The 27,335-nt window shown below is 43.0% G+C and overlaps 1 protein-coding gene across 1 annotated transcript; it reads right to left on the minus strand.

Annotated features, from left to right (window-relative positions):
• Window positions 1-17,473: 17,473 nt before the first annotated feature.
• LOC129543211 (rano class II histocompatibility antigen, A beta chain-like) lies at window positions 17,474-26,817 on the minus strand. Its single transcript, XM_055406219.2, has 5 exons — window positions 26,715-26,817; window positions 22,898-23,167; window positions 20,371-20,652; window positions 19,706-19,816; window positions 17,474-17,568 (listed from the first exon to the last, which is right to left on the minus strand). The coding sequence occupies exons 1-5, from the start codon at window positions 26,815-26,817 to the stop codon at window positions 17,474-17,476; spliced, it is 861 nt and encodes a 286-aa protein (XP_055262194.2).
• Between the last annotated feature and the right edge of the window lie 518 nt (window positions 26,818-27,335).

The following is a 27,335-nucleotide window of genomic DNA, read 5'->3' on the forward strand; positions in this document are numbered from 1 at the left end:
TTAATTATGTTTTTTTTATTTTTAATTTATTTTATTTTCAGTTGTGCTGCACGGCATGGGAGATCTAAGTTCTCTGACCAAGGATTGAACCCATGACCCTTACAATGGAAGTGAGAGTCTTAACCATTGGACGCCCAGGGAAGTCCCAAAATTAGGTTTATTAACATACTATTTTTAATTGGTGTTGTTCTATTGTGTGAGACTTTGTAAACACACTGCTGCTGCTGCTGCTAAGTCACTTCAGTCGCGTCCGACTCTGTGTGACCCCATAGACGGAAGCCCACCAGGCTCCCCCGTCCCTGGGATTCTCCAGGCAAGAACACTGGAGTGGGTTGCCATTTCCTTCTCCAATGTGTGAAAGTGAAAAGTGAAAGTGAAGTCGCTCAGTCGTGTCCGACCCTTAGCGACCCCACGGACTGCAGCCCACCAGGCTCCTCTCTCCATGCGATTTTCTAGGCAAGAGTACTGGAGTGGCTTGCCACACTGAGATTTCAGTAATGTATTAAAACCACCCTATTTCAAATTTTTATACAATATCATCCTTTAGTAACCACAAAATGGGCTGTTGAGAGGATCCATGAGGTAATACATATAAAACAATTAGCCTAACGGGTGTCACATAGAAAGCACCCATTATGTTACATCTGATTATAATTCATATTATCTGGAACCAAAACTCCAATCTCAATGTCCAGACTCCAGGGGTCACATTTAGTCCTTGCTGGGCATTCTTTTTGCTTAAACTACTTAATCTTACATACACCTTTACAGCAACTCCAGGCATGAGGCATTCTTAATTTTCTTGCTTCTTGCCCTTTCTCTTTCTTTCCTTTTCTATTTCATTATGGTAGAAGAGGCAAACCTAAAATTTACCATTTTAACCATTTTGAGGGTGTGGTTCAGGAGCATTAAATACATTTACATTGTGTTGTGCAACCATTACCATCAACCATTACTTTTTCTTCTTCCTAAACTGTAACTCTGTAACTACTAAATGATGCCTCTATTTCCACCCTCCCTTCAGCCCCTGATAACCACCGTTCTACTTTTTTTTCTTATGCTTTTGTGTGTGTGTGGCTCTGCTGGGTCTCCATTGCTGTGCAAGGGCTTTCCCTAGCGGCAGAGAGTAGGGTCTGCTCTCTATTTGTGGACGGGCTTCTCATTGCAGTGGCTTCTCCTGTTGCTGAGCCTGGGCTCTAGGTGACCAGGATCAGTGGTTCTGGCTCATTGGCTTAGTTGCCCCGCAACGTGTGGGATCTTCCCTGACCAGAGATCAAAGCTGTCCTTTGCATTGGTAGGCAGATTCTAAGTCACTGGACCACCAAGGATATCCCCATTCTACTTTTTATCTCTATAAATTTGACTATACAAGACACTTCACATAAATGTAATCATACAGTATGTGTCCTTTTGTGACTGACTCATTTTAATTTAGCATAATATCTTCAAGGCTCAGCTATGTTGGAGCCTTTGTTCACTTTTCCTCCCTTTTTAGGGTTAAATAATATTCCACTGGGCTTCCCAGGTGGCTCAGTGGTAAAGAATCCACTTGCCAAAGCAGGAGACACAGGTTTGATCCCTGAGTTGGGAAGATCCCCTGGAAAAGCAAATGGTAACCCGCTCCAGTATTCTTGCCTGGAAAATTCCATGGACAGAGGAGCCTGGAGGGCTACAGTCCGTGGGGTTGCAGAGTTGGACATGACTGAGCGACTGAGCACACAGTATCCCGTCCTGTCCGTCCACTCCGTTTTGTTTATCCAGTCATCCATCAACACACGTTTGAGTTGTTTCCACCTTTGGCTACTGTGAATAATGCTTCTGTGGGCATTGCTGTTTTAGTCCCTGCTAGACCATATGGTAATCATATGTTTAATTTTTTGAGGACCCACCATACTGATTTCCACAATGGCTGCACCATTCTACAGTCCTGTCAGCAATGCACATGGGTTCTTATTTCTCCACATTCATGCCAACACTTGTTATTTTCTGAGTTTTTTATAATAACCATCCTAACGGATGTGATTACAACTACACAGAAGAAAATGGTAATTCTCATAAACAAAATATTTATCAAAAGAAACACCAATAAATAAAGTTATCTTGTGTTTATATTAAATTCAAAGTCATGCATACATGGGAAAAATAAAATAATTTTCACAAAATTCAGAGAAATATTTCCCTCTTAAAGGAAAGGATCGTAATCAGAAGGTGCACATAAGATGCTCCTGGGAAGCTGGTTGTATTTTGTTTTATAAACTGCATGGTTTGTTGTTGATGAAACTCTGCACACAGGTTTCTGAAACTCTCTCCACAGAAGTTGCATGTCACTCTAAAAGAAATGGTGATATTATTATATCTCGTATTATAAAAATATTATTCTCCAGTCATTAGCTAAAGAACTGTGTGTATAGCTTTCCTACATATAAATCCAGTTCAGGAAATATAAATCCAATTTACTTCAGGAAATGTGCTCTTTAAGGAAAATGATGTGTTTACACTGAAGAGACATGAAGACCTTTTAAACTAATAGAAATTTCAGATCCAATGCCCAAGGATGTGGATCAATAAGGAAAATAATTGGAAGGATCGTGATGACTCTTACCCATCCTATCCTCGTTAAAGGACCCTGAGGCTCAGTTCAAGGAAAAAAGATTGCATGAAGTGTATATTGTTGGACACGACAGAGGAAAATAGTCAACATCTTCTGTTGGATGATGGGACTCCTTCTTGGGAAAGTTCTTCTGGTAGCAAAGTCTCAAAAAGAACATCACCAGAGATGTTTTAGGGCAAGCGACAGACGCAGGCTTAGGAAAGACCTGAAACTGGAAGTGGTAGCTTCACATGTTCCTCAGAAAGCAAGACAAGAAGGAAGGGGGAAGCACTTCAGGGAAACGTAAAAACCCAAAGAATAAAAATAAAACAGAGGGTAGGGGAGTGAATCACCGGTACAGCCAGATACTGGAAGAATTCCAGGAAGGGAGACCCGACACCCTCCAGGGCCCGGGACTGGACACTTGTCTAACACTCGGAAATGAGCTGTCCCAGGAGACACACGTGCTGACAGAGCAAGAGACTTTATAAAGGGGCGCCCGGCAGAGAGCGGGAGGGTCAGGGAGCCCTGGAGAACTGCTCAGCCCCTTGGTTCGCGGTCCTGGGTTTTATGGTGATGGATTAGTTTCCCAGTCGTCTCTGGCCAGTTGTTTTGACTCAGGGTCCTTCCTGGTGGCTCACACGTCACTCAGCCGAGATGAATTCCAGAGTGAAGGATTCTGGGAAGTTGGTAGGTTGTACTGTGGGCTGGTGTCTCCTCCATCCTTTGGGCCTTTCCCAAATTCTCCCACCCAGTTGGTTTTCGGTGGTCACACCTTGTTCCTTATCGGAAGATCCTTTTGTGAGACAATGCATGCAAGTGGTTATCATTGTGCCTGGCCAAGGAGGGTGGTTTTGGTCAATGGTTTCCTAACAGAAGTGCAAAACACAGAATTAAAATAATGAATGCGGAATTTCCCTTGTGGTCCAGTGGCTAAGACTTGGTGCTCCCAATGTAGGTGGCCCAGGTTCCCTCCTTTGTCAGAGAACTAGAGATCCCACATGGAGGAACGAAGACCTGAAACAACCAAAAGATTATATAAATTGTTTTAATATAGTGAGTGAGGCTTGTGTGCCCTGAGAAGACATTTGATTTGGATTTCACTCATGTAGATATGCACTGAAAAAAAAGTGAATGTTGACACATAATTAGCGGTAGCTTCATCAGAACCATTTTCTGCTGACTTTTATATTGTCAAAAAAAAAACAAAGCAAAACAGGAAAAGAAGTGTCTGGATCTCAACAAATTACTTTTTTAATGTGTTATAAGATTGTGAAGGAAAATATTTACTGATAAAGGCACACAGAAAGAGCTGATAATTACTCCTATACTCTTAAACTCAGTTTCGGGGTTCTGTTAACAACAAAAATGGAGCTAATGGCTGTTGGATTAGCAAGGTATAGCAGTGATTTTAAGAACCTCATAATCAAAACTTAGTAGATTAATATATTGTCTCTTTAAATTTACAGGGAAATAAATCTTACTGGAAATCTGTTACTGGTTTTGGGATGAGAAACGGTAATTAGAAAGCAATGAAGTGTGCTTCGAGGTGAACAATTACATGTCTGCATTTTATTTATTTATTTATTTATTGACCATGCCACATGGCTTGTGGAATCTTAGTTCCCATTTTCCCTGACTGGGGTGGAATCTGAGCTATGAGCTGTGAAAGCAGAGTCCTAAGCACTAGCCCACCCGGAATTCTCTAGGTCCACACTCTTGATGAAACATGAAAAACACAGCACATATTGGGCTTCTCGGGTAGCTCAGCTGGTAAAGAATCTACCTGCAATGCAGGAGACTCTCAGTTGATTGATGGGTCAGGAAGATCCCCTGGAGATCCCCTGGAGAAGGGATAGGCTACCCACTCCAGTATTCTTGGGCTTCCCTGGTGGCTCAGATGGTAAAGAATCTGTGTGCAATGCAGGAGACCTAGGTTCGATCCCTGGGTTGGAAAGATCCCCTGGAGGACATGGCAACCCACTCCAGTATTCTTGCCTGGAGAATCCCCATAGACAGAGGAGCCTGGGGGGGTTATAGTTCATGGGATCACAAAGAGTCAGAAACAACTGAGCAACTAAGCATATATATATATATATATATATATATATATATTTGCATTTGGGTTTCCCTGATGGCTCAGTGGTAAAGAATCCTCCTGCCAAGCAGGAAACACAGGTTCGATCCGTGGGTCAGAGAAACCGTCTGAAGAAAGAAATGGCAACGAACTCCAGTATTCTTGCCTAGAATATCCCATGGATGGAGGAGCCTGGCAGGCTACAGTCCATGGGGTCACAAAAAGTCAGAAACAACTTAATGACTAAAAAGTAGCAACAAATTTACATTTAACCTGACTCTTGATAATAATTGCACAAAGCATTTGTCTTAAATCAAGTTCTCCTAAAAGCAGTCTAAGACAAGGGCTTGGGTATTTTGTAAGTTTTCAGTGTGCTGACTTATCATAGCCATTTGTTCACAATCTCGTCATTTTTTGCTGATGCATGCGTGCATGTTCCATTGCTCAGTGGTGTCCAACTCTTTGCAACCCCATGGGCGGAAGCACACCAGGTTCCCCTGTCCTTCAACTATCCCCTGGTGTTTGCTCAAACTCATGTCCCTTGAGTCAGTGATGATATCCAAACATCTCATCCTCTGTCACTCCCTTCTCCTGCTGCCCTCAATCTTTCTCAGTATCAGAGACTTGAGTTCACTGTTCGCATCAGGTGGCTAAAGTATTGGAGCTTCAGCATCAGTCCCTTGAATGAATATTTAGGGTTGACTTCCTTTAGGATTTTTGCTGTCCAAGGGACTCTCAAGAGTCTTCTCCAGCACCACAGTTTGAAAGCATCAATTCTTGGCCATCTTTATGGTCCAACTCTCACATCCAGACATGACCACTTAAAAACCGTAACTTTGACTACATGGGTGTTTGTTGTCACAGTGGTGTCTCTGCTTTTTAATACACTGTCGAGGGTCGTCTTAATTTCTGTCTATGGATTATTCAGACAAGAACACTGGAGTGGGTTGCCATTTCCTTATCCAGGGGATCTTCCCGACCCAGCGACTGAACCTTGTCTCTGGAGTCTCCTGCTTTGGCAAGCAGACTCTTTACCGCTGAGCCTCCTGGGAAGCCCTTTTCTGGAGATACACGTGCGGTAAATCCCTAGTCGCCCCCACGTATCTCATCTGAAGCAGCACTGTGCTAGAGTTACTACTGTCACAGCTCCCTGGGGCCGAGGTAGAATTCCGGAACTTCACAAACAAGAAATTGTACAGTCTGTTCTCTCTTATGTCTGGCTTCTTTCATCCAACATGAGGCTTGTTGTTGCCTGTGAGTTTCATCCATGTTGCTGTATGAATAATTCACTCCTTGTTATTCTCTCAAGAAAGGAAATTTGTGATTTCTGATTTTGCTGAGAGACTCTTTAGTTACTTTCTATTCGGGGCTAATGTAAATAATAAATAGTGGCTCTGAACATTTTTAACAAGTCATTTTATGGACATATGTTTACATTTCTTTAGGTAAGGATTTACAAGCAACATTGTTGTGCCATAGGATAAGTCTATCTTTCCAAGAAATAGCCAGACTTTTAAAGCACTGGCTGTACTATTTTACACAACCAAACACAAAAGGTGAGCATTTGGGTTACAGGATATCTTGACATTAGATAGTCTCCAGTTTTGTTTTTTTTTTAATTTAGCTCTTTGTGTGTGTGTAGTGCTATCAAGGCTATGGTTTTTCCAGTGGTCATGTATGGATGTGAGAGTTGGACTGTGAAGAAAGCTGATCGCCAAAGAATGGATGCTTTTGAACTGTGGTGTTGGAGAAGACTCTTGAGAGTCCCTTGGACTGCAAGGAGATCCAACCAGTCCATTCTAAAGGAGATCAATCCTGGGTGTTCATTGGAAGGACTGATGCTAAAGCTGAAACTGCAATACTTTGGCCACCTCATGCGACGAGTTGACTCACTGGAAAAGACTCTGATGCTGGGAAGGATTGGGGGTGGGAGGAGAAGGGGACGACAGAGGATGAGATGGCTGGATGGCATCACTGACTCTGTGGACATGAGTTTGAGTGAACTCCGGGAGTTGGTGATGGACAGGGAACCTGTCGTGCTGTGATTCATGGGGTCGCAAAAAGTCGGACAAGACTGAGCGACTGAACTGAACTGAACTGAGTGCTATCAATGGATTTAACTTGCTTTTCTATACAGAGTTCTATTTTACAACTTCAAGTCAAATGTTTTACAGCCATAAAGAGGCGAAGAATGTGATTTTCTGGAGTGAGAGGACAGAAAAGTGAGTGAAAGCAGAGGGAAGGACAGACACCCTGTGGAAGAGTTACCCAGATTACTCTGTGCTTTTCTGGAAACTCCCTGCCCACAGCAGACTGAAAGGGAAAGTGCGGTAATGCTGGCGTCTCCTCAGTGAAACCAAAGCCTGTATTTGCAAGATAAGACCTTTCTCAGGCCAGTCGTCAGTCACTAAAAGAAGGAAGCCATAAAAATAGCTTAAAATAGTGCATACAGAGACAGGCAAATCAGTGATTTCTCACTGAGAATCACACCTAAACGAACTGGTTGTGAGTTTGAGACACAAGATTGACAGACATTGTTGTTGTTCTAAGTAGAAAATGCCTATTGAATCCCAAAGTGGTTGATCTGCACATTACCTATTGTGTAACAATATCATCCCCCCTTATTTTTTCTTGTAGAGGGTTCTATCTGGAAATAACGGATATTAGTAACAGAAATAAATCATTTTTAAGGATTCGCTGTCCCCTGTGTAGTGGGTTTTCAAACAAAGTACTTCTTGACTTCTTCTAATGCTTCTGTGCTATGCTATAGACAGAAAGCACATTCACAGATAATCTTTTTTTTCTTCATTCTTTTTTAAAAAATTTTATTTTGTATTAGACTATAGTTGATTTACAATGCTCTGTTAGTTTCAGGTGTATAGCAAATTGATTCAGTTATAAATATACACATATCTGTTCTTTTTCAAATTCTTTTCCCCTTCATGTTATTAAAAAATATTGTGCAGAATTCCCTGTACTACATAATAGGTCTTCGTTAGTTATCTATTTTATATATAATAGTGTGTATATGTTAATTTCAAACCCCTAATATATCACTCCCACCCACCTTTCCCCTTTGATCTGATAGAGTGCCTGATGAACTATGGACGGAGGTTCATGACATTGTACAGGAGACAGGGACCAAGACCATCCCCATGGAAAAGAAATGCAAAAAAGCAAAATGGCTGTCAGAGGAGGCCTTACAAATAGCTGTGAAAAGAAGAGAAGTGAAAAGCAAAGGAGAAAAGGAAAGATATAAGCATTCGAATGCAGAGTTCCAAAGAATAGAAAGGAGAGATAAGAAAGCCTTTCTCAGCGATCAATGCAAAGAAATAGAGGAAAACAACAGAATAGGAAAAACAAGAGATCTCTTCAAGAAAATTAGAGTTTCCAAGGGAATATTTCATGCAAAGATGGGCTCGATAAAGGACAGAAATGGTATGGACCTAACAGAAGCAGAAGATATTAAGAAGAGGTGGCAAGAATACACAGAAGAACTGTACAAAAAAGATCTTCATGACCAAGATAATCATGATGGCATGATCACTGACCTGGAGCCAGACATCTTGGAATGTGAAGTCAAGTGGGCCTTAGAAAGCATCACTATGAACAAAGCTAGTGGAGGTGATGGAATTCCAGTTGAGCTATTCAAATCCTGAAAGATGATGCTGTGAAAGTGCTGCACTCAATATGCCAGCAAATTTGGAAAACTTAGCAGTGGCCACAGGACTGGAAAAGGTCAGTCTTCATTCCAATCCCAAAGAAAGGCAATGCCAAAGAATGCTCAAACTACTGCACAAGTGCACTCATCTCACTGGTAGGCTGCAGTCCGTGGGGTCGCTATGGGTCAGACAAGACTGAGCGGCTTCACTTTCACTTTTCACTTTCACACATTGGAGAAGGAAATGGCAACCCACTCCAGTGTTCTTGCCTGGAGAATCCCAGGGACGGGGGAGCCTGGTGGGCTTCCGTCTATGGGGTCACAGAGAGTCGGACACGACTGAAGTGACTTAGCAGCAGCAGCAGCACATGCTAGTAAAGTCATGCTCAAAATTCTCCAAGCCAGCCTTCAGCAATATGTGAACCGTGAACTCCCAGATGTTCAAGCAGGTTTTAGAAAAGGCAGAGGCACCAGAGATCAAATTGCCAACATCCACTGGATCATGGAGAAAGCAAGAGAGTTCCAGAAAAACATCTATTTCTGCTTCATTGACTATGCCAAAGCCTTTGACTGTGGATCACAATAAACTGTGGGAAATTCTGAAAGAGATGGGAATACCAGACCACCTGACCTGCCTCTTGAGAAACCTGTATGCAGGTCAGGAAGCAACAGTCAGAACTGGACATGGAACAACAGACTGGTTCCAAATAGAAAAAGGAGTACGTCAAGGTTGTATATTGTCACCCTGCTTATTTAACTTATATGCAGAGTACATCATGAGGAATGCTGGGCTGGAAGAAGCACAAGCTGGAATCAAGATTGCCGGGAGAAATATCAATAACCTCAGATATGCAGATGACACCACCCTTATGGCCGAAAGTGAAGAGGAACTCAAAAGCCTCTTGATGAAAGTGAAAGAGGAGAGTGAAAAAGTTGGCTTAAAGCTTAACATTCAGAAAACAAAGATCATGGCATCTGGTCCCATCACTTCATGGGAAATAGATGGGGAAACAGTGGAAACAGTGTCAGACTTAATTTTTTTGGGCTCCAAAATCACTGCAGATGCTGATTGCAGCCATGAAATTAAAAGACGCTTACTCCTTGGAAGGAAAGTTATGACCAACCTAGATAGTATATTAAAAAGCAGAGACATTACTTTGCCAACCAAGGTCCGTCTAGTCAAGGCTATGGTTTTTCCAGTGGTCATGTATGGATGTGAGAGTTGGACTGTGAAGAAGGCTGATCGCCAAAGAATGGATGCTTTTGAACTGTGGTGCTGGAGAAGACTCTTGAGAGTCCCTTGGACTGCAAGGAGATCCAACCAGTCCATTCTAAAGGAGATCAATCCTGGGTGTTCACTGGAAGGACTGATGCTAAAGCTGAAACTCCAATACTTTGGCCACCTCATGTGACGAGTTGACTCACTGGAAAAGACTCTGATGCTGGGAAGGATTGGGGGCGGGAGGAGAAGGGGACGACAGAGAATGAGATGGCTGGATGGCATCACCGACTCGATGGACATGAGTTTGAGTGAACTCTGGGAGTTGGTGATGGACAGGGAGGCCTGGCGTGCTGTGATTCACGGGGTCACAAAGAGTCGGACACGACTGAGTGACTGAACTGAACTGAACTGAACCATAAGTTTGTTTTCTATGTGAGTCCGTTTCTGTTTTGTAAATAAGTTCATTTGTATCATTTTTTCTGAGATTCCATCTTTAATCATATGATATGATTTTTAAAAAGCTTTTTGGAGTACAGTTGATTTACAATATCACGTTAGTTTCTGCTATACAGTAAAGTCATTGTTATACATACATCCATTCTTTTTTAGATCTTTTCCCATATAGGCCATTACAGAGTCCAGAGCAGAGCTCCTGTGCTATACAGTAGGTCCTTCTTATTATCTATTTTATATACAGCAGTGTGTATGCGTCAGTCTCCAGCTCTCAATTTATCCCTCCCCGACTTCTCCCCCTGGTAGCCATAAATTTGTTCTCTGCATCTGTGAGTCTGTTTCTGTTTTATGAATAAGTTCATTTGTACCACTTTCTTAGATTCCATGTACAAGTGATTTGTTGTTCAGTCACTAAGTCATGTCTGACTCTTTGCAACCCCGTGGACTGCAGCACACCAGGTTTTCCTGTCCTTCACCAACTCCTGGAGTTTTTGTCAAACTCATGTGCATTGAGTTGGTGATGCCATCCAACCATCTCATCCTCTGCCATCCCCTTCTCCTCCTGCCCTCTGTCTTTCCCACTATCAGGGTCTTTTCCAGTGAGTCAGCTCTTTGCATCAGGTGGCCAAAGTATTGGAGCTTCAGCATCGGTCCTTCCAATGAATATTCAGGCTTGATTTCCTTTAGGATTGACTGGTTGGGTCTCCTTGCAGTCCAAAGGACTGTCATGAGTCTTCTCCAACACCACAGTTTGAAAGCATCAGTTCTTCGGCACTCAGCTTTCTTTATAGTCCAACTCTCACATCCCTACGTGACCACTGGAAACACCATAGCCTTGACTAGACGGACCTTTGTCAGCAAAGTGCTGTCTCTTGTCTGCATCGTATGACACAAGTGACATCATATGATATTTGTCTTTCTCTGCGGGACTGCCTCACTTAGTATAATCATACCCAGGTCCACATTCCTGGATGATCTTCGGTGTCATCTGGCTCTGGCTGATCAGAGGCATTCTAGAGAAGCTTGGACATGCTGATAGTTTTCTTTCCTGAAAAGACACCAGTGGGTGCGCTTTGTTTTTTGGCCAGAGAATCAGGAGATATTGTCACTTCGTGGTGTAAAGAGACAGGTGTCACAGTGGCTTCCTGTACTCAGGGCCTTCTGTAATGTGATGCTTCCGACTCAAGCTAGCTTCCCAGGTTGCCTGATTTGGTTCCACCTCGTGTCCTGCTGATCCTCTAAGCTATAGTAAGCCTTCTAATAAACTCCATTCTGCTTAAAAGCATTTAAAGTAAATTTTGTTCCTCTGGGCTCTTCTTATGCAAACAGGCCATGTTTACCACTTGAACAGCCAGAGGTGTGGGGAGGGAAACTCCTTAGGCCAAATCAATGCCCTCTTCTGCCATAAATAAATAATAGTGCTGAACGCCTTCTATAGTGGAGCCTTACATTTAGGAATGTGTATTCACAATCGGTGTCTGTGTCAGTGCTAATTTATTACCTTCATCAGAAGTAGACCTTGGCATCTCCAATCAAGGGCCAAGACCCTGCTTCTAAGTCTTTCCACCAATTTATCATGTTCATGGGCATTTTCTTTCAGGGTACCAAGTCCCAGTGGATGACATATTGACTTCTTGTTCATTTATAGAGAGCCAGAACACTGAAGAGTTAGATGTACTCTGAATCATACAAAAATGTCAACTTTTGAGTACTGAGGAGGTTCTCTTGGAGAAGCCATCACTTTTTAACATGTTTTCTGTGATTAACAGAAATTAGATAAACACCATTTCCTCTTGTCTCTGGCACTCACAGCCCCAAAAGAGATACTTTGAATGAGAACTTCAACACAGATGGATGATATGGGTTCAGGAACAAAACAAGTATAGCAGCTTGTAATGACATCTATTCACTAGTTTACTGGATGTCTCTTTCAAAGAAGTAAAGAAAGAAAGAAGCTATAAAGGTCGGAAAGGAAGAGGCAAACCTATTATTTTTAATACATTATACTTGTGTACAAAAGCTGTGTTCGGGGACAATCAAAATTTTTTTCAAGATCACTTACAAGAGGGGCCCCCCACAGCAGTCCAGTGGACCAGGGGCTTTCACGGTAAAGGGTGTGAGTTCAGCCCCTGGTTGGGGAAGTTCTGCATGCTGCTAGGGAATCAAAAAAAAAAATCACTTTCGAGGTTTACAAGAATTTAGCAAGATTGCTGACTTTAAGATCTTGTATGATGAAGCAATTCTGTTCCTGTAGAGAACACAGTGTGGAGATAACTTTTAAATCCCATTCAAATAGTACCATTTCCTATTCATCAAAGAGAAACATGGGAAACACCAAAATTAACACAGGATGGTAATGATGCAATCCTGCTGTATGAAGGCCTCTGTGTGTGTCGGTGTGCAAAAGTAGCCAAGACCATTCTGGAAAGAAAATCTAGAGTGGAAGCGGGAAGACACTCCAGATGTCAAAGCACATGATAAAATTATAGTCATTAGAAGTGTGGTACTGCACAAGAGTACAAATATACACCAAAATAGAAAAGATTCCGGAGACAGATGAAGCCCTGAAACAGAGATCTCCATGAAGCCAACCACAAAAATATGAGAACCTATTCTATATCAGGGAATCTACTGGTGTTGACAGGAAAGTATGCACAACCTAAATGTTGGGAATTACATTTGCTTCAGCAGCCTTGCTAATCTTCTGAATTTTTCAGGTTGATTTCTTAAAGCATCCAGTATAACCCAAACAGATGAAGTGGAACAGCAGAAAGGCATATGATGAACTCAGAAATATGAACAAAGACCAGTCACAGAGGATTTTGTTAGCCAACTGAGAAATCTAGATTTCATTTTAAGTACTGTAGGAAAACGCTTGAGATATTTAGGCCTTATATAGATATGATGTGGCTTAGGTTTTCAGCATATCCCTTATTGCTCTGCAGAAAATAAACCGTAGGAATTGAGAAAGGAGGTGAGAAATGAGTGGGAGGCTATTTCAATAATTCAGAAAAGAAATGACAGTGTCTTCAACAACAGGAAAAAGTCAAGTCTTTTCAATCCAGTCCATCAAAAGCATAAATATAGATCATCTTTAAGAGGCATACTTTCTGCTCGTGGCCAAAAATCCAACATAACTAAGTCAAATAATTTAAAAATTAAACTATCTATTCCATAAAGACATTGTTAGAAGTAAAGTTAGACAAAAAGGGAACACTCAGGGTGAGATGTGAATGCTACCTAGGAGGAACCAGGGGAAATCTGTGTGAGGGGGTACAATGACCATTTAGGAACCTTACAAATGTGATGCAATTCTTTCCTAATAAAGGTCTAAATGCCTCTCATTTGAAAAGTTTTTCACAAGAATGTAACCTGGGAAGATGGATCAGAGGCTCTGTCTCTTTGTCATCCTTTCCTGCTCATTCACAGGAGAAAAGAATAGACAAGCTGAGGACCTGGGGCTGCAGTTGAAATACTTGAAGTCGTAGCAAAGAGAGAAGCTACAGTAATTGAGCCTGCATTTCAGGATCTCGATTCATCAAGAATTTAGTTTTATCAATTGTTACTGCCTGACAGATTCCCCCATTAGGGTTTCATAATATACCACACAAAATTATAAATTATTGCAAAAATTCCCAGAAAAACTACAAAGCCACAGTCATCAAGACAGTATGGTACTGGCACAAAGAAAGAAATATAGATCAATGGAACAAAATAGAAAGTCCAGAGATAAATCCACGCACCTATGGACACCTTATCTTTGACAAAGGAGGCAAGAATATACAATGGAGAAAAGACAATCTCTTTAACAAGTGGTGCTGGGAAAACTGGTCAACTACTTGTAAAAGAATGAAACTAGAACACTTTCTAACACCATACACAAAAATAAACTCAAAATGGATTAACGATCTAAATGTAAGACCAGAAACTATAAAACTCCTAGAGGAGAACATAGGCAAAACACTCTCCAATATAAATCACAGCAGGATCCTCTATGACCCACCTCCCAGAATATTGAAAATAAAAGCAAAAATAAACAAATGGGACCTAATTAAACTTAAAAGTTTTTGCAGAACGAAGGAAACTATAAGCAAGGTGAAAAGACAGCCTTCAGAATGGGAGAAAATAATAGCAAATGAAGCAACTGACAAAGAATTAATCTCAAAAATATACAAGCAACTCCTGTAGCTCAACTCCAGAAAAATAAATGACCCAATCAAAAAATGGGCCAAAGAACTTAACAGACAGTTCTCCAAAGAAGACATACAGATGGCTAACAAACACATGAAAAAATGCTCAACATCACTCATTATCAGAGGAATGCAAATCAAAACCACAGTGAGGTGCCATTTCACGCCAGTCAGAATGGCTGCTATCCAAAAGTCTACAAGCAACAAATGCTGGAGAAGGTGTGGAGAAAAGGCAACCCTCTTACACTGTTGGTGGGAATGCAAACTAGTACAGCCACTATGGAGAACAGTGTGGAGATTCCTTAAAAAACTGGAAATAGAACTGCCATATGACCCAGCAATCCCACTGCTGGGCATACACACCGAGGAAACCAGAATTGAAAGAGACACGTGTACCCCAATGTTCATCGCAGCACTGTTTATAATAGCCAGGACATTGAAGCAACCTAGATGTCCATCAGCAGATGAATGGATAAGAAAGCTGTGGTGCATATACACAATGGAATATTACTCAGCCATTAAAAAGAATACATTTGAATCAGTTCTAATGAGGTGGATGAAACTGGAGCCTATTATAAAGAGTGAAGTAAACTAGAAAGAAAAACACCAATACAGTATACTAGCGCATATATATGGAATTTAGAAAGACAGTAACAATAACCCTGTATGCGAGACAGCAAAAGAGACACAGATGTATAGAACAGTCTTTTGGACTCTGTGGGAGAGGGTGAGGGTGGGATGATTTGGGAGAATGGCATTGAAACATGTATATTATCATATGTGAAACAAATCGCCAGTCCAGGTTCAATGCATGATACAGGATGCTCAGGTCTGGTGCACTGGGATGACCCAGAGGGATGGGATGGGGAGGGAGGTGGGAGGGGGGTTCAAAATGGGGAACACATGTACACCTGGGGTGGATTCATGTCAATGTATGGCAAAACCAATACAATAATGTAAAGTAATTAGCCTCCAACTAAAATAAATAAATTTATATTTAAAAAATAAAGGTTATGAAAAAAACAAGAAAAAAGTGAGAAGAAAAAAAATTCCCAGAAAAAATAGAATTAGGGATTTTACACTCAGCATTGAGTGAAATAACTGCATAGGTTCGAATATGAAGTTGTCTTGTATGAAATACTGCATCTTTTCTAATGCACTATTAAAAACACACACATAAGCTTAAAAGTTAAAAATTTCTAAATGTTATGTCAAACCTATGTAAAGATTGTTTCATAGCATAAGAATGTCAATGAAAGCTTACTATATAGTGTAGATGAATAATTCTTCAGAATGGTAGACTGAGATAGTATCCTTCATTTATTTCTAAATCATTAAAAAAAAATGCCTTGGGTAAATTTAAAAAAAAAAAAAGAATTTTACATGCCGTACGTCAAGGTTGTATATTGTCACCTTGCTTATTTAACTTATATGCAGAGTACATCATGAGGAATGCTGGGCTGGAAGAAGCACAAGCTGGAATCAAGATTGCCGGGAGAAATATCAATAACCTCAGATATGCAGATGACACTACCCTTATGGCAGAAAGTGAAGAGGAACTCAAAAGCCTCTTGATGAAAGTGAAAGAGGAGAGTGAAAAGGTTGGCTTGAAGCTCAACATTCAGAAAACAAAGATCATGGCATCTGGTCCCATCACTTCATGGGAAATAGATGGAAAAACAGTGGAAACAGTGTCAGACTTTGTTTTTTGGGGCTCCAAAATCACTGCAGATGCTGATTGCAGCCATGAAATTAAAAGACGCTTACTCCTTGGAAGGAAAGTTATGACCAACCTAGATAGTATATTGAAAAGCAGAGACATTACTTTGCCAACCAAGGTCTGTCTAGTCAAGGTTATGGTTTTTTCCCGTGGTCATGTATGGATGTGAGAGTTGGACTACGAAGAAAGCTGATCGCCGAAGAATTGATGCTTTTGAAGTGTGGTGCTGGAGAAGACTCTTGAGAGTCCCCTTGGACTGCAAGGAGATCCAACCAGTTCATTCTAAAGGAGATCAGTCCTGGGTGTTCATTGGAAGGACTGATGCTGAAGCTGAAACTCCAATACTTTGGCCACCTCATGTGACGAGTTGACTCACTGGAAAAGACTCTGATGCTAGGAGGGATTGGGGGCGGGAGGAGACGGGATGACAGAGAATGAGATGGCTGGATGGCATCACCGACTCTGTGGACATGAGTTTGAGTGAACTCCGGGAGTTGATGGTGGACAGGGAGGCCTGGCGTGCTGTGATTCATGGGGTCACAGAGAGTCGGACACGACTGAGCGACTGAACTGAACTGAAGATATTCCTCAGCATCCAGAGTGCCCACACAAAGCCACATGTCCCTTTAAATCCACCAAAATGAAGAGGACTTCTAAATTGTGTGACACAGAAGAGCCCTGTCCTGGGCCATCTCACAGAGGGGCCGGTAGGACCGGGGCAGTGTAGACCCTCCTCGGGAGCAGGGCCAGGGTTCAGCCAGATTCTGTGACCTATGAGGCTCCTCTGCCAGCTCAGTTAGTTGGACGCACTCTGAACCTTTCACTCGTTTGATGATTATAGTTTTGTTGTGGTTATGCTATCATTTCCTCCTGTATTCATGGGGGGGGGGTGAACGTATCATTTCACTGCAATTTTTGGACCACTAAGAGGCATATCCATGGCAGAAAAAGAAATTTACATCATCAGAGACCCTAGATTTGGAGGTCAATGTGATCTCGAATTTCTCCCTTTAGAACAGGAAAGTGAAGCATTGGCTGTATACGGACTACATAAATTCTACGTAGAGGAAACAGCTTCTGAATTTTTTTTCAAACAGAAAAGCAGAGACAGAAACTTCAGGTATCAAAGTTTTGCATAATGGATGATGGTGATGACAATGTTGATTATCCATCCAGTCTTAATCTTTTCCACCCTTGTTTTGGGAAAGGAAAAATGTCTCCATCTATGACAGAGAATTGAGCTCAAGCCCAAAGCCTGGTCAATCAGAGTCCCTCATACCTATGGCTAAAGTGAGTCGGGGAAAGCTTGGAGTGTCACTCAATCAAACTTCATCTGGATTATTAAATTGAACTCAACATAACGGTCTTTTGTCATTTGGGTGATGGGCTGAAAATTTGATGGCCGTATTGCTAGCCATGTGGGAAATGCTTGATTCCCAGGAAGAGCAGAGCTCAAGAGACACACGCAGAGCATGAGCCCGAGAAAGCAAGCAACCCGTGTCCCCGAAGAGAGGCGGGGACAGGGAGAGGCAGAGAGAGCGACGCCAGGAGAGAAGGCGCTCAGAACGCCGACGGGCGCAGGGAGTGACAGCGGCACGGAGACGGCCAGGCGGGTGAGCAGCAGAGGGAGGCGAGACGGGCGGACACGAGCCGTTCTGAGAGGCGTGAAGCGAAGAATCGCGCGAGAGAGGCGCGGAGAGAGGAGAGGCAGCAGAATCCAGAAAGAGCAGCACTCACAAGCGGAAACGGGTGTGGAAGGAAAAGCACACACAGCGACCGAAAGACGGGAGAACCAGCGAACAGACGAACAGGGAGAGAACGGGCCCTCCAGATGGACGGCAGAGGAGAAGGGGAGAGAAAGACGCAAGCAGAGAGATCGGTGGAGAGAGCCAGGGAGCAGCGCCCCGGGAGCAGAGGAACCCGGCAGACGCCCAGAGACGGGCTCAGAGCGGCGGGAGGCGTCCCACGGGCGGCCGGGGAGCTACGCATTCTTCTGAAGTCAAACCCGAACACGGACTTGCCAACTGCATGAAACCCCCAAATGAATGTTTTCCTTTAGCCTGATTTTAGAAGAGTTTTCATCATATGCACTGGAAAAAAATACTTGCTAATAAAAGCTTCCACTGTTAATTATACATGCCAGTAGTTTGGAGTCAATGAACAATAATTTTATTGATCTTTTGCCCCAGGGAGACAGTGCATTTGACAGAAGATATTTGTGCTATCAGTTTGAGTCATCACATTAGACACTGGGTCCATGAAGGGACTGAACCGTTTAACTTGCACAAATATATAAAAACTCGTCAGACTGTAGTAGAAGCCAGAAAAGTCTGCTGCACACAGTCCCAGCTTCCAGGACCCCCAGACAATGGAAAACTGAATTTACTTCACACCTCACTTCATGTTGTTATGTGATACCTGAATTAGACCAAGGATGGGGACCCATGACTTTCTAGTCTTCTTGCCTGGATCTGACTTTCTTTGGGACATAACCGAACTTGAGAATCTGACCTTTTCTTTGTCAGTGTTTCCCCAGGACCACCACCATCACACTCAAGAATTGGGAACACAACGGACTCACAAATCTATTTAATTTTGAAAACTATTTGAGGGAAAGATAAAAGAGTCTGACACTGAGTTCACGGGCAGTCTTCAGGAGAGAACGAGATCAGAAATGCCTGTTGAGGGCATTTATGGTTCAAACAGACTCAGCAGGCAGCTCAGAGGGCCAAAGAGGAAAGCTGAGTCATGGGCAGAAATTCAGGAAAAATCGAAACAAAAAGAGGACGTGACAGCTGCTTCTGGGTCACCAGGAGTCAGGCCCTGATGGATGATGCGGGCAGTGCTGGCTCGTTCACAGGTCCTGAGAGAAGGGAGGCAGGAACCACGGAGAATAGCAGGACAAGATCGGGAAAAAGTCCTGACAGATCCCAGGAAGAAGAACGCTGGGGTCAGCGCAGGAACCCTGGAGGAGAGACTCAGGACTCATCAGTCTCACCCACCCCTCAAGTAGACTCAGCCCTAGCCCTGTGGGTCCCTCGGGGACACTCAGGTCAATCTTGTCTAACACCTGCTCTTCACTATGTCTCCTGGAACTAAGGAAGGACCATACTCTATTAAAGTGAACACACATCTTCAGCTTGAAGGGCCACGTGGCCAGCTTCTGAGCACAGGTGGTGGGCTAAGCGGATGGGTGAGAACTGTGGGTCCTGCCCTTTCTCCTACCGGCAAGTTCAGGAGTACCTCCTGTCATGGTGGGGTCTAGGGCATCATTCAGACAGTCCTGAATGGCTGATAGCAAAGGCTGGGTCCTCTTCTGGAGACACCACCTCTGAGGTTTCCTGCAGAGACTGCACAGAAGGTTCCAGACTTTTCTCTGACCTCAACTCACATGAGTGAATGTGGTATGAACCAAGAAAGGAATAACAGAGGCAGGTGACAGAGTCCAGACCAGTCCACTCCACAACTCTGTCTTGTGTGTGTCATTGTTCCAGACCAGAAGGGTAGGGGTCTTACCTGTGGATGAAGCCTCAGGATCGGCTAGCTGGAAGGAAGGGAAATAAAAAGTCATTCACCTGGGTGGTGAGAAAATAACATTTCTCTTTACCTCAGCCTCCGAAAGGAAATGAGGGGGTCAGTTCCAGAACGTTCTTTGCTCCCACCCACAAACAATAAGGATTCAACTGCCATAAAAGATCACCCCAACATCACTGAGACAATCACTAGAGAAGGATCAACAGAGGCTTTTCAGCCCAGCACCTGTCTTCCCCTTTTTCTCCCAAGGCACCTTACCTCTCTTATCCCAAAAGTGGACGAAAAGGCCCACACCAAGGAAGATCAGCCCCAGCACAAAACCTCCAATTCCGCTCTGCATCTTGCTCTGGGCAGATTCAGACTGTGCCCCTGGAAGTAAAAGCCCTCACGTCAGTGTCCCCACGGCCCACAGCATCCTTGTCTGGAAGCCTGGAGTCTGGTCGTGTGTATAACAGAGGGGCTCAGAAACCAGACAGAAGAGGAAAGGGCAGGCAAAGATCCCAGGGGGCTCTGAGGGATGACGGGGGGAGGATGGTAGCCCCAAGGAGGCATGTCCATCTGTTTGTCTGCCCTCCACAGGTCACCTTCAGATACCAGCCTCTATGTCAAAGCCCAGAGCTTGAACACTTCAGAAGGCACATTACTCAGGCTGAACTGCAGCCTGGAGGAGAGGGGAGAGGGGTCAGGTCATGTGAAGGGACCACCATCACATCTTGGGGGGAAAATGAGACAAGGACTCAACAGATGCCTTTCAACTTGAGATACTGGGATCTAGTCCTTGGTCACTTCCAGCCCAGAAATTCTATCAGGGAGTTACACAGGACACAAGGGGTGAAGACAGACTCCACCCCCACCAGACCCAGCGCTCTCCCTGAACTTTTTCTTTTCTGTCAAGTCCATAGGGTCAATGAAGCGGCCCTTACGCCATTCTACTGTAATGGGGCTCTGGAGGCTGGGGTGGTCCACGTGGCAAACATAGACATCTCCAAGCTGTGGTATTGTCTCTAGCATCACGTGAATCTGGTAGGTCCAGTCCCCATTCTGAGTAAGAGGTGTGAACCCAACTCCAGCTGTCTGCTCCTGTTGATTCCGGAACCATTTGACTTTAACTTGGCGAGGATAGAAATTTGTCACTGAACAGACCAGCAGATTATGGTGGTTCGGGGCCTCTGTACTGGCTGGAGAGACAGTCACTGTAGGCTCCACTAAGAGGAAGAGAGACAAAAGCAGAGAATGAGGCGACAAAGAAATTCTCACCAGGGGCTGCAGTCTGACCTTAGAAACTACAGCAGACCAGATAACAGGTATTAGCACCACCTCTCAGTTCAGTTCAGTTCAGTTCAGTCGCTCAGTCGTGTCCGACTCTCTGCGACCCAATGAATCATAGCACGCCAGGCCTCCCTGTCCATCACCAACTCCCGGAGTTCACTCAAACTCATGTCCACAGAGTCGGCGATGCCATCCAGCCATCTCATTCTCTGTCGTCCCCGTCTCCTCGCACCCCCAATCCCTCCTAGCCTCAGACTCTTCTAGCCAGAGGCAATTACTATGCTAATTTCTAACACCATAGATTAATCTTACATGTTTGCAATTTTCATGTAAAGGGAACGTTACCATATGTGCTATTTTGTTGCTGCTTCTGTATCTCAATATAATTTCTATGAGATCCATCCATATAATGGTTTCCTGTTCCTTTCATTGTGGCATAGTATTCTGTGGTATGGTTATAACTCAGTTGATTTGTCCATTCGCTTGTTTCTTTTTTTAACATTTTATTTATGTATTTGGCTGAATCGGGTCTTAGCTGTGCAGGGGAGTCTTCATTGCAGCATGGATATTTTGTATGGCACATAGGCTTAGTTGCTACATGGCATGTGGAATCTTAGTTCTCTGGCCAAGAACCCCCACTACCCCTGCACTGGCAGGCGTGGGTAACTGGACCACTGGACCACTAGGGAAATCTCTGTTTATTTCTTTTTATTGCTGAGTAGTAGTCTATTATATAGTTATGCCTCAATTTGTTTCTTGACGAAAAGTTGGGTTGTTTTCAGGCTTTGTTATAAATAATGCTCTCTTAACATGCTTGCGTGCACACACACACACACACACAAAGATAACCAATATTTGTCACCTATTAGAATTCCAGCTCTGGGTTTATTTAGCTTATATGCTAGCCTACTTTGTAAGAGAAGAATACCTTTATTTAGCAATCACTGGTTTCTTGAACAAGATCAAATGTGAAAGTTCTTTGCAACACAGACTGGATAATTTTTTGCTTATATGCTTTTGCTTTTTAGCTTATACGCTAACCTACTTTGTAAGAGAAGAATACCTTTATTTAGCAATCACTGGTTTCTTGAACAAGATCATTTATGTGAAAGTTCTTTGCAACACAGACTGGATAATTTTTTGCTGACGTGTGGTTGATTTTACTGAAGTACAGTTGATTTTTTATTGCAGTATAGTTGATTTTTTTGAGAAGGAAATGGCAACCCACTCCAGTATTTTTGCCTGGAGATTTCCATGGACAGAGGAGCCTGGCAGGCTACAGTCCATGGGGTCACAAGAGTCAGATACGATTTAGCAACTAAACCACCACATAGTTGATTTACAATGTGTTCATTTCTGCTGTGCAGCTAAGTGACTCAATTATAAATGTACACACATATATACTCGTTTTCATATTCTTCTCCGTTGTGGTTCATCAAAGGATACTGAACATCGTTCCCTGTGCTCTACAGCAGGACTTTGTTGTTTCTCCACCTGATATGTGATAGCTTGCATCTTCTAATAGACTGGATAACTTTTAAACTGTGTATCATACCCATAGATGTGCACGTGTGCATATATGCCGAGTGTGCTGTGCTCACAGTTGGAGGCCCAAGGCCGGCTCCACCTAGCTGCCCCAGCAAAGCTGACAGAAGACTGCTCTTGAGGTTGGAACTAAAAGGATGAGAGATTTCAACAGAGAAGGGAAGGTGGAGAAATCACTGGATGCCACAGTGATTTCAAAAAAGGGAAGGTGGAGAAAAGGAGAGCATTTTAAGGAGGAAGAATGACTTCTGCGAGCGTAAGGATGAAGGAAGTACACAAGAGTCAGATGCTGTAGGAAGGTGTGGAGTCGAGGAGATGAGAGGGACTCAAGCCCCACCAGATACGGCCAGGGCTTGGGACATTCAAAGAATCGAAGTTGCTAGTCAGTGTTCCCAATGCTTCTCATGTCTCCTGCATTGGCAGGTGGGTTCTTTACCACTAGCACCACCAAGGAAGCCCCCAGTGATTTTCACACCCTCCCTATTCTGCCCTGCCAGATCTTCCAGCATTTTTCCCCTTAGAGATTTACACCCCTCCTGGTCCCCCCAAGATGCTGGGAAACCACAAAAGATCACTTTCCTGCGTCCTTCCCCATGAGGCTCTGTGTGAGGGCATCTCGGCCCACCCTAAACCCACCTCTCCGCTGGACAGTGAAGCCAGCCGTCTCCTTGTAGTTGTGTCTACACAGCGTCTCCACGTAGGCCTGAAACTCCGCCAGGAGGTCCTTCTGGGTGTTCCAGATCTCAGCACACACCCGGCCCAGCTCTGTAACAGCCACAAACTTGCCCAGGTCGCTGTCAAAGTGCAGGATCTCTTCCTTGTTGTAGATCTGTCTGGCCACAAGCCTCACACGCTCTGTCCCATTGGTGAAGTAGCACATGCCTTTAAACTGGTACACGAAATTCTCTGCAGGAGAGCCCGTGGAGTGAGATTTAGTTCAGCCTTGCATCCCAACCAGCCACTTGTCATAGGGAGGCATGGACGACATTAGGAAAATACCAAAGGATTAAATAAAATTTGCTCTCAACCCTTAGAGTTGTATCCCCGGGAAAATTTTAGGTGAAGCTAGACCATTCTTCACACCCTGTACAAACTAAACCTGAATGAATTAAAGCTCTGAGTATGAAATGCAATCCTACCAATACATTAGAGATGAAATCTGAGAACATCTTTGTGGCTCTGGAAGTATAAAGGATTTCTTAAGCAAATCATGAAAATGACAAGCCATAAAGGAGAAATGATTGATCAACTTCATTAGAATAACAGCTTCTGCTTATCAAAAGATATCTTAAGAGAATAAAAAGACAAGCCAGGATGTGCCAACAAATATTGGCAAAGCATGTGGTGACCATGTGTGCTTGGTTTGGAGTATAGTATTTTTTTATTTCTTAAAAACAAATAAGACAGATACTATAAGGGCGAGGGTGGGATGATTTGGGAGAATAGCATTGAAACATGTATATTATCATATGTGAAACAAATCGCCAGTCCAGGTTAGATGCATGATACAGGATGCTTGGGGCTGGTGCACTGGGATGACCCAGAGGGATGGGATGGGGAGGGATGGGGGAGAGGGGTTCAAGATGGGGAACACATGTACACCAGGGGCAGATTCATGTCAATGTATGGCAAAACCAATACAATATTGTAAAATAATTAGCCTCCAATTAAAATAAATTAATTTTTTAAAAAAGAAAAAAAAGGAGAAATGTCAAAATAGGTACTACAATAAATACTAAACACAAGTAGACAATAAACATAGGCAGAGTTGCCCATCCTCATTAAAATCAAAGAAATTCAAGTTACAAATACAGTGAAATATAGACACAGAGAACAGGCTTGTGGATGCCTTTGGGAGGGGAGGAATGGAGTGGGAGTTTGGGATGAGAAGATGCAAACTGTTATGAATGGACAAACAATAAGTTCCTACTGTACAGCACAGGGAACTGTATTCAATATCCTGTGATTAACCATAGTGGAACAGAATGATTTTTTAAAAGAATGTATATATATGTATAACTAAATCATTTTACTGTATAGCAGAAATGAACACAACACTGTAAATCAACTATACCTCAAAAGAAAAATACAGTGAAATACAACTCTGTATCTACCAGATAAGAAAGCATAACATCTAAAATATCAAAAGTGCCAAGAACTGGGTTCTTTTTATAAGAAGCAATCAATTTGAATAACTTCTGCATATTCTGTTGTAACAATACGTATTCCATTTTGAACCTCCCATTCCACTCTAAATATATAGCCAAAGAAAAAGCGGGCTCATATGAGTCAGGAGACATAGAGAAACAGTAGAAGCAATCCATCAGTGCACACTGAAATGGGTAAGTGCATGAAGGCTTGGACCAGGCGGTTGGCAGTGGAGGGTGTGACAAGTGTCTGGACAGGGCACATTTTGGAGGTAGAGCTAGCAGACTGGACTTGGGATCCTACAGTGAAGAAAGACTCAAGAAAGTCTCACAGCCTCAGGGCCTAAATGTCTGGGTGGAATGGTGGTGGTATTTACAAAGAGGAGAAAATCTGGGAGAGAAAGAAGTTTAGTGGAGAAAGTCCACAGTCCTTTTGTCCTTGTTAAGCTTGTGTGTCCTATGAGACAGCAAGCAGAGATAAACTTGGCAGCTAACATATATATTTGCCATTGCACGGAGAAAAATCTGGACGGTTATCACCTAACTGATAAAGGGATTCTCTCCAGGAGGGGGTGGGGGAAGAGGAGACGAAGGGGAAAGAAGTTATTTCTACCTTTGACTTTATATTAATAAGGTTTGAAATTGTTACAATGAATATGTGGTACCTTTGAAACTCAAAAAAAAGAAAAAAAAGAATGGGTAAGTACATTGTAGCACAGTCATAACATGGAATCTCCTACACAACAGTGAAAATGGATTGATGATTGTTACATGAAAGATCTATGACAGCTCTCAAACATTATTTTGAGCAGAAGTGAGACAATACATTCATAGAACAGATGCAACTAGAGCTTATCATACTAAGTGAAGTGAGTCCTAAAGAGAGAGACAAATATCGTGTGATATCACTGAAATGTGGAATGTAAAATACAGCACAAACAAACCTGTCTCCAAAACAGAAACGGAGTCAAGGACACGGAGAGCAGGTCTGTGGTTTCCAGCAGCTTGCAGGGAAGGGGAGGAATGCACTGGGAGTTTGGGGATGTAGACCACTACATTTAGAATGGACAAACAACAGGGTCCCACTGCAGAGCGCACGGAACTCGACTCAATATCCTGCGATAAACCATAATGGAAAAGAACAAAAGAATGTGTGTAAATGTGACTCAGCAAATGAGTCACTTTGCTGTACAGCAGAAATTGGCACAACACTGTAAACCAACTATTCTTCAATAAAAAATAGTTTGGTAACAAAAAATTTGTAGAACATTTAAAGAGGGAAATAACTAATATATATTGTTTAAGGATTTGTTCATATATGTCCAAACTGTGAAGAAAAGCAGTAATATTAAGATTATAAGAGTCATAATAGAGCTGACTTCTGGAAATTAGAAGTGGGTGTGATTGGGAAGACGGACATGGGGGTCTTTTAGGGTGCTAGGCGTAGTCATTTCAGACCTGGTTATTGGTTTTTTGGATATTTCTGCATCACTTTTATTAAACTTTCCATATATGTTTTGCATAATGTATGTGTTATACAAATAATGTTGTATTCTAAAATAACCAATGTTTAAAAGTAAACGGCGGCTACCAACACTTACCCTAGCATCAACTGTGTGCATGTGCTTGAGTTTTAGAAAGATGTATATAAGGTATGACTACAGGATCTGGAAATCTGTGCGTCACAGTAAATATTAATTCCCTTCTCTTTTCACTAGTCTCCCAGCCCTATTCCCCAGCAATATGGATTCAGGGTTGTACATAAACTCAGAATTAGTGCCAGTCGTTGCCTGGACCCGTCCCATTTCTCCTCTCAGACCCAACAAAGGGCCTGAGGACCTGCTGCTCACACTCAAGGAGCTCACCCTCTTCAGAGAGTGAAGCTGCTGAGACTAAAGCTGTCTCGAATTTCTCCAACCTTCAGTCCGCGCGGACATAAACACCCCTCGCCCCAAAGAGTGCCTAGGCAGTAAATCCTTGCCACTGACTCTCTGAGCAGTCTTAACACTTCTCGTTTTGCCTGGCCTCTGGTGTAGAAATGGACTTTTCTTTTTCTGCCGGAACTCTGCCATCCCAAAGTCTTTTCCCTGAGAGACACTAGCCTTCCCTCCAAACGCAGAGGTTGAAAAAAGGAATCTAGCAACATTCTTTTTTCTGAAGAGGAGAACCCTGGACCTTGATAGAAGCTCTTCTAAATTCTCCCTGCGATTTGGCCAGAGTGCACCGCATCCAACCCTAAACCAAAGAGACGTCGAAGGTTCATTCCCAGATTGGAGAGCTCTGAGAAGCAGCCGTCGAACACTTACTCGGAGTGTCTCTGCAGTGAGCCTCGGGGATCCTCAGCACCAGGAACACAGCCATCACCATTCCAGCCACAGTCCCGGGCTTCCTGGGGATGGTTACCCTCATCCTTCCAGCCTTGAAACAGAAATGGTATAAGACAAGCTCTGGCAGTCACCACAGCTGCCACCAATGGACCTGACGCTTCACTTCGCAGAGCAGGAAAATGAGGAAACCTGTGAACTTTAGGATTGGACAGTACCTAGGGGAAAGGCCAATCAGTCCGGTGACTTGGGATCTCATTTGTCTCTGGGTAAACACCTTCAAAGAAAGTTCTCCATTCAAAAAGTACTCATGGATGGTTGATAGGTACCCATCACTAGGTCATCACCAAAACCCACCGAACTGGGTCGCTGGAAACGTGTTTGGAGACTTCAGGAACCAGAAAAGGAAAGTGAACTGACGTACTTCTTCTTGGGACATTTTTTCAACTTTTCTGGTTCTCATATTCATTGTTTGATTGTAACAGAGGTGGAAAGAAATGAAATTATATTCCTTGGGAAAGAAGATAACTGTCTAAAAGCTGTTCACTACCCTCCTTGACTTATGAGACACCATGAGATATGATGTTAAACAACAGATTTTGA

Source organism: Moschus berezovskii, chromosome 23 (assembly GCF_049115385.1).
Source record: "Moschus berezovskii isolate FMDL1 chromosome 23, NW_MosBer_1.0, whole genome shotgun sequence".
NCBI lineage: Eukaryota > Metazoa > Chordata > Mammalia > Artiodactyla > Moschidae > Moschus > Moschus berezovskii.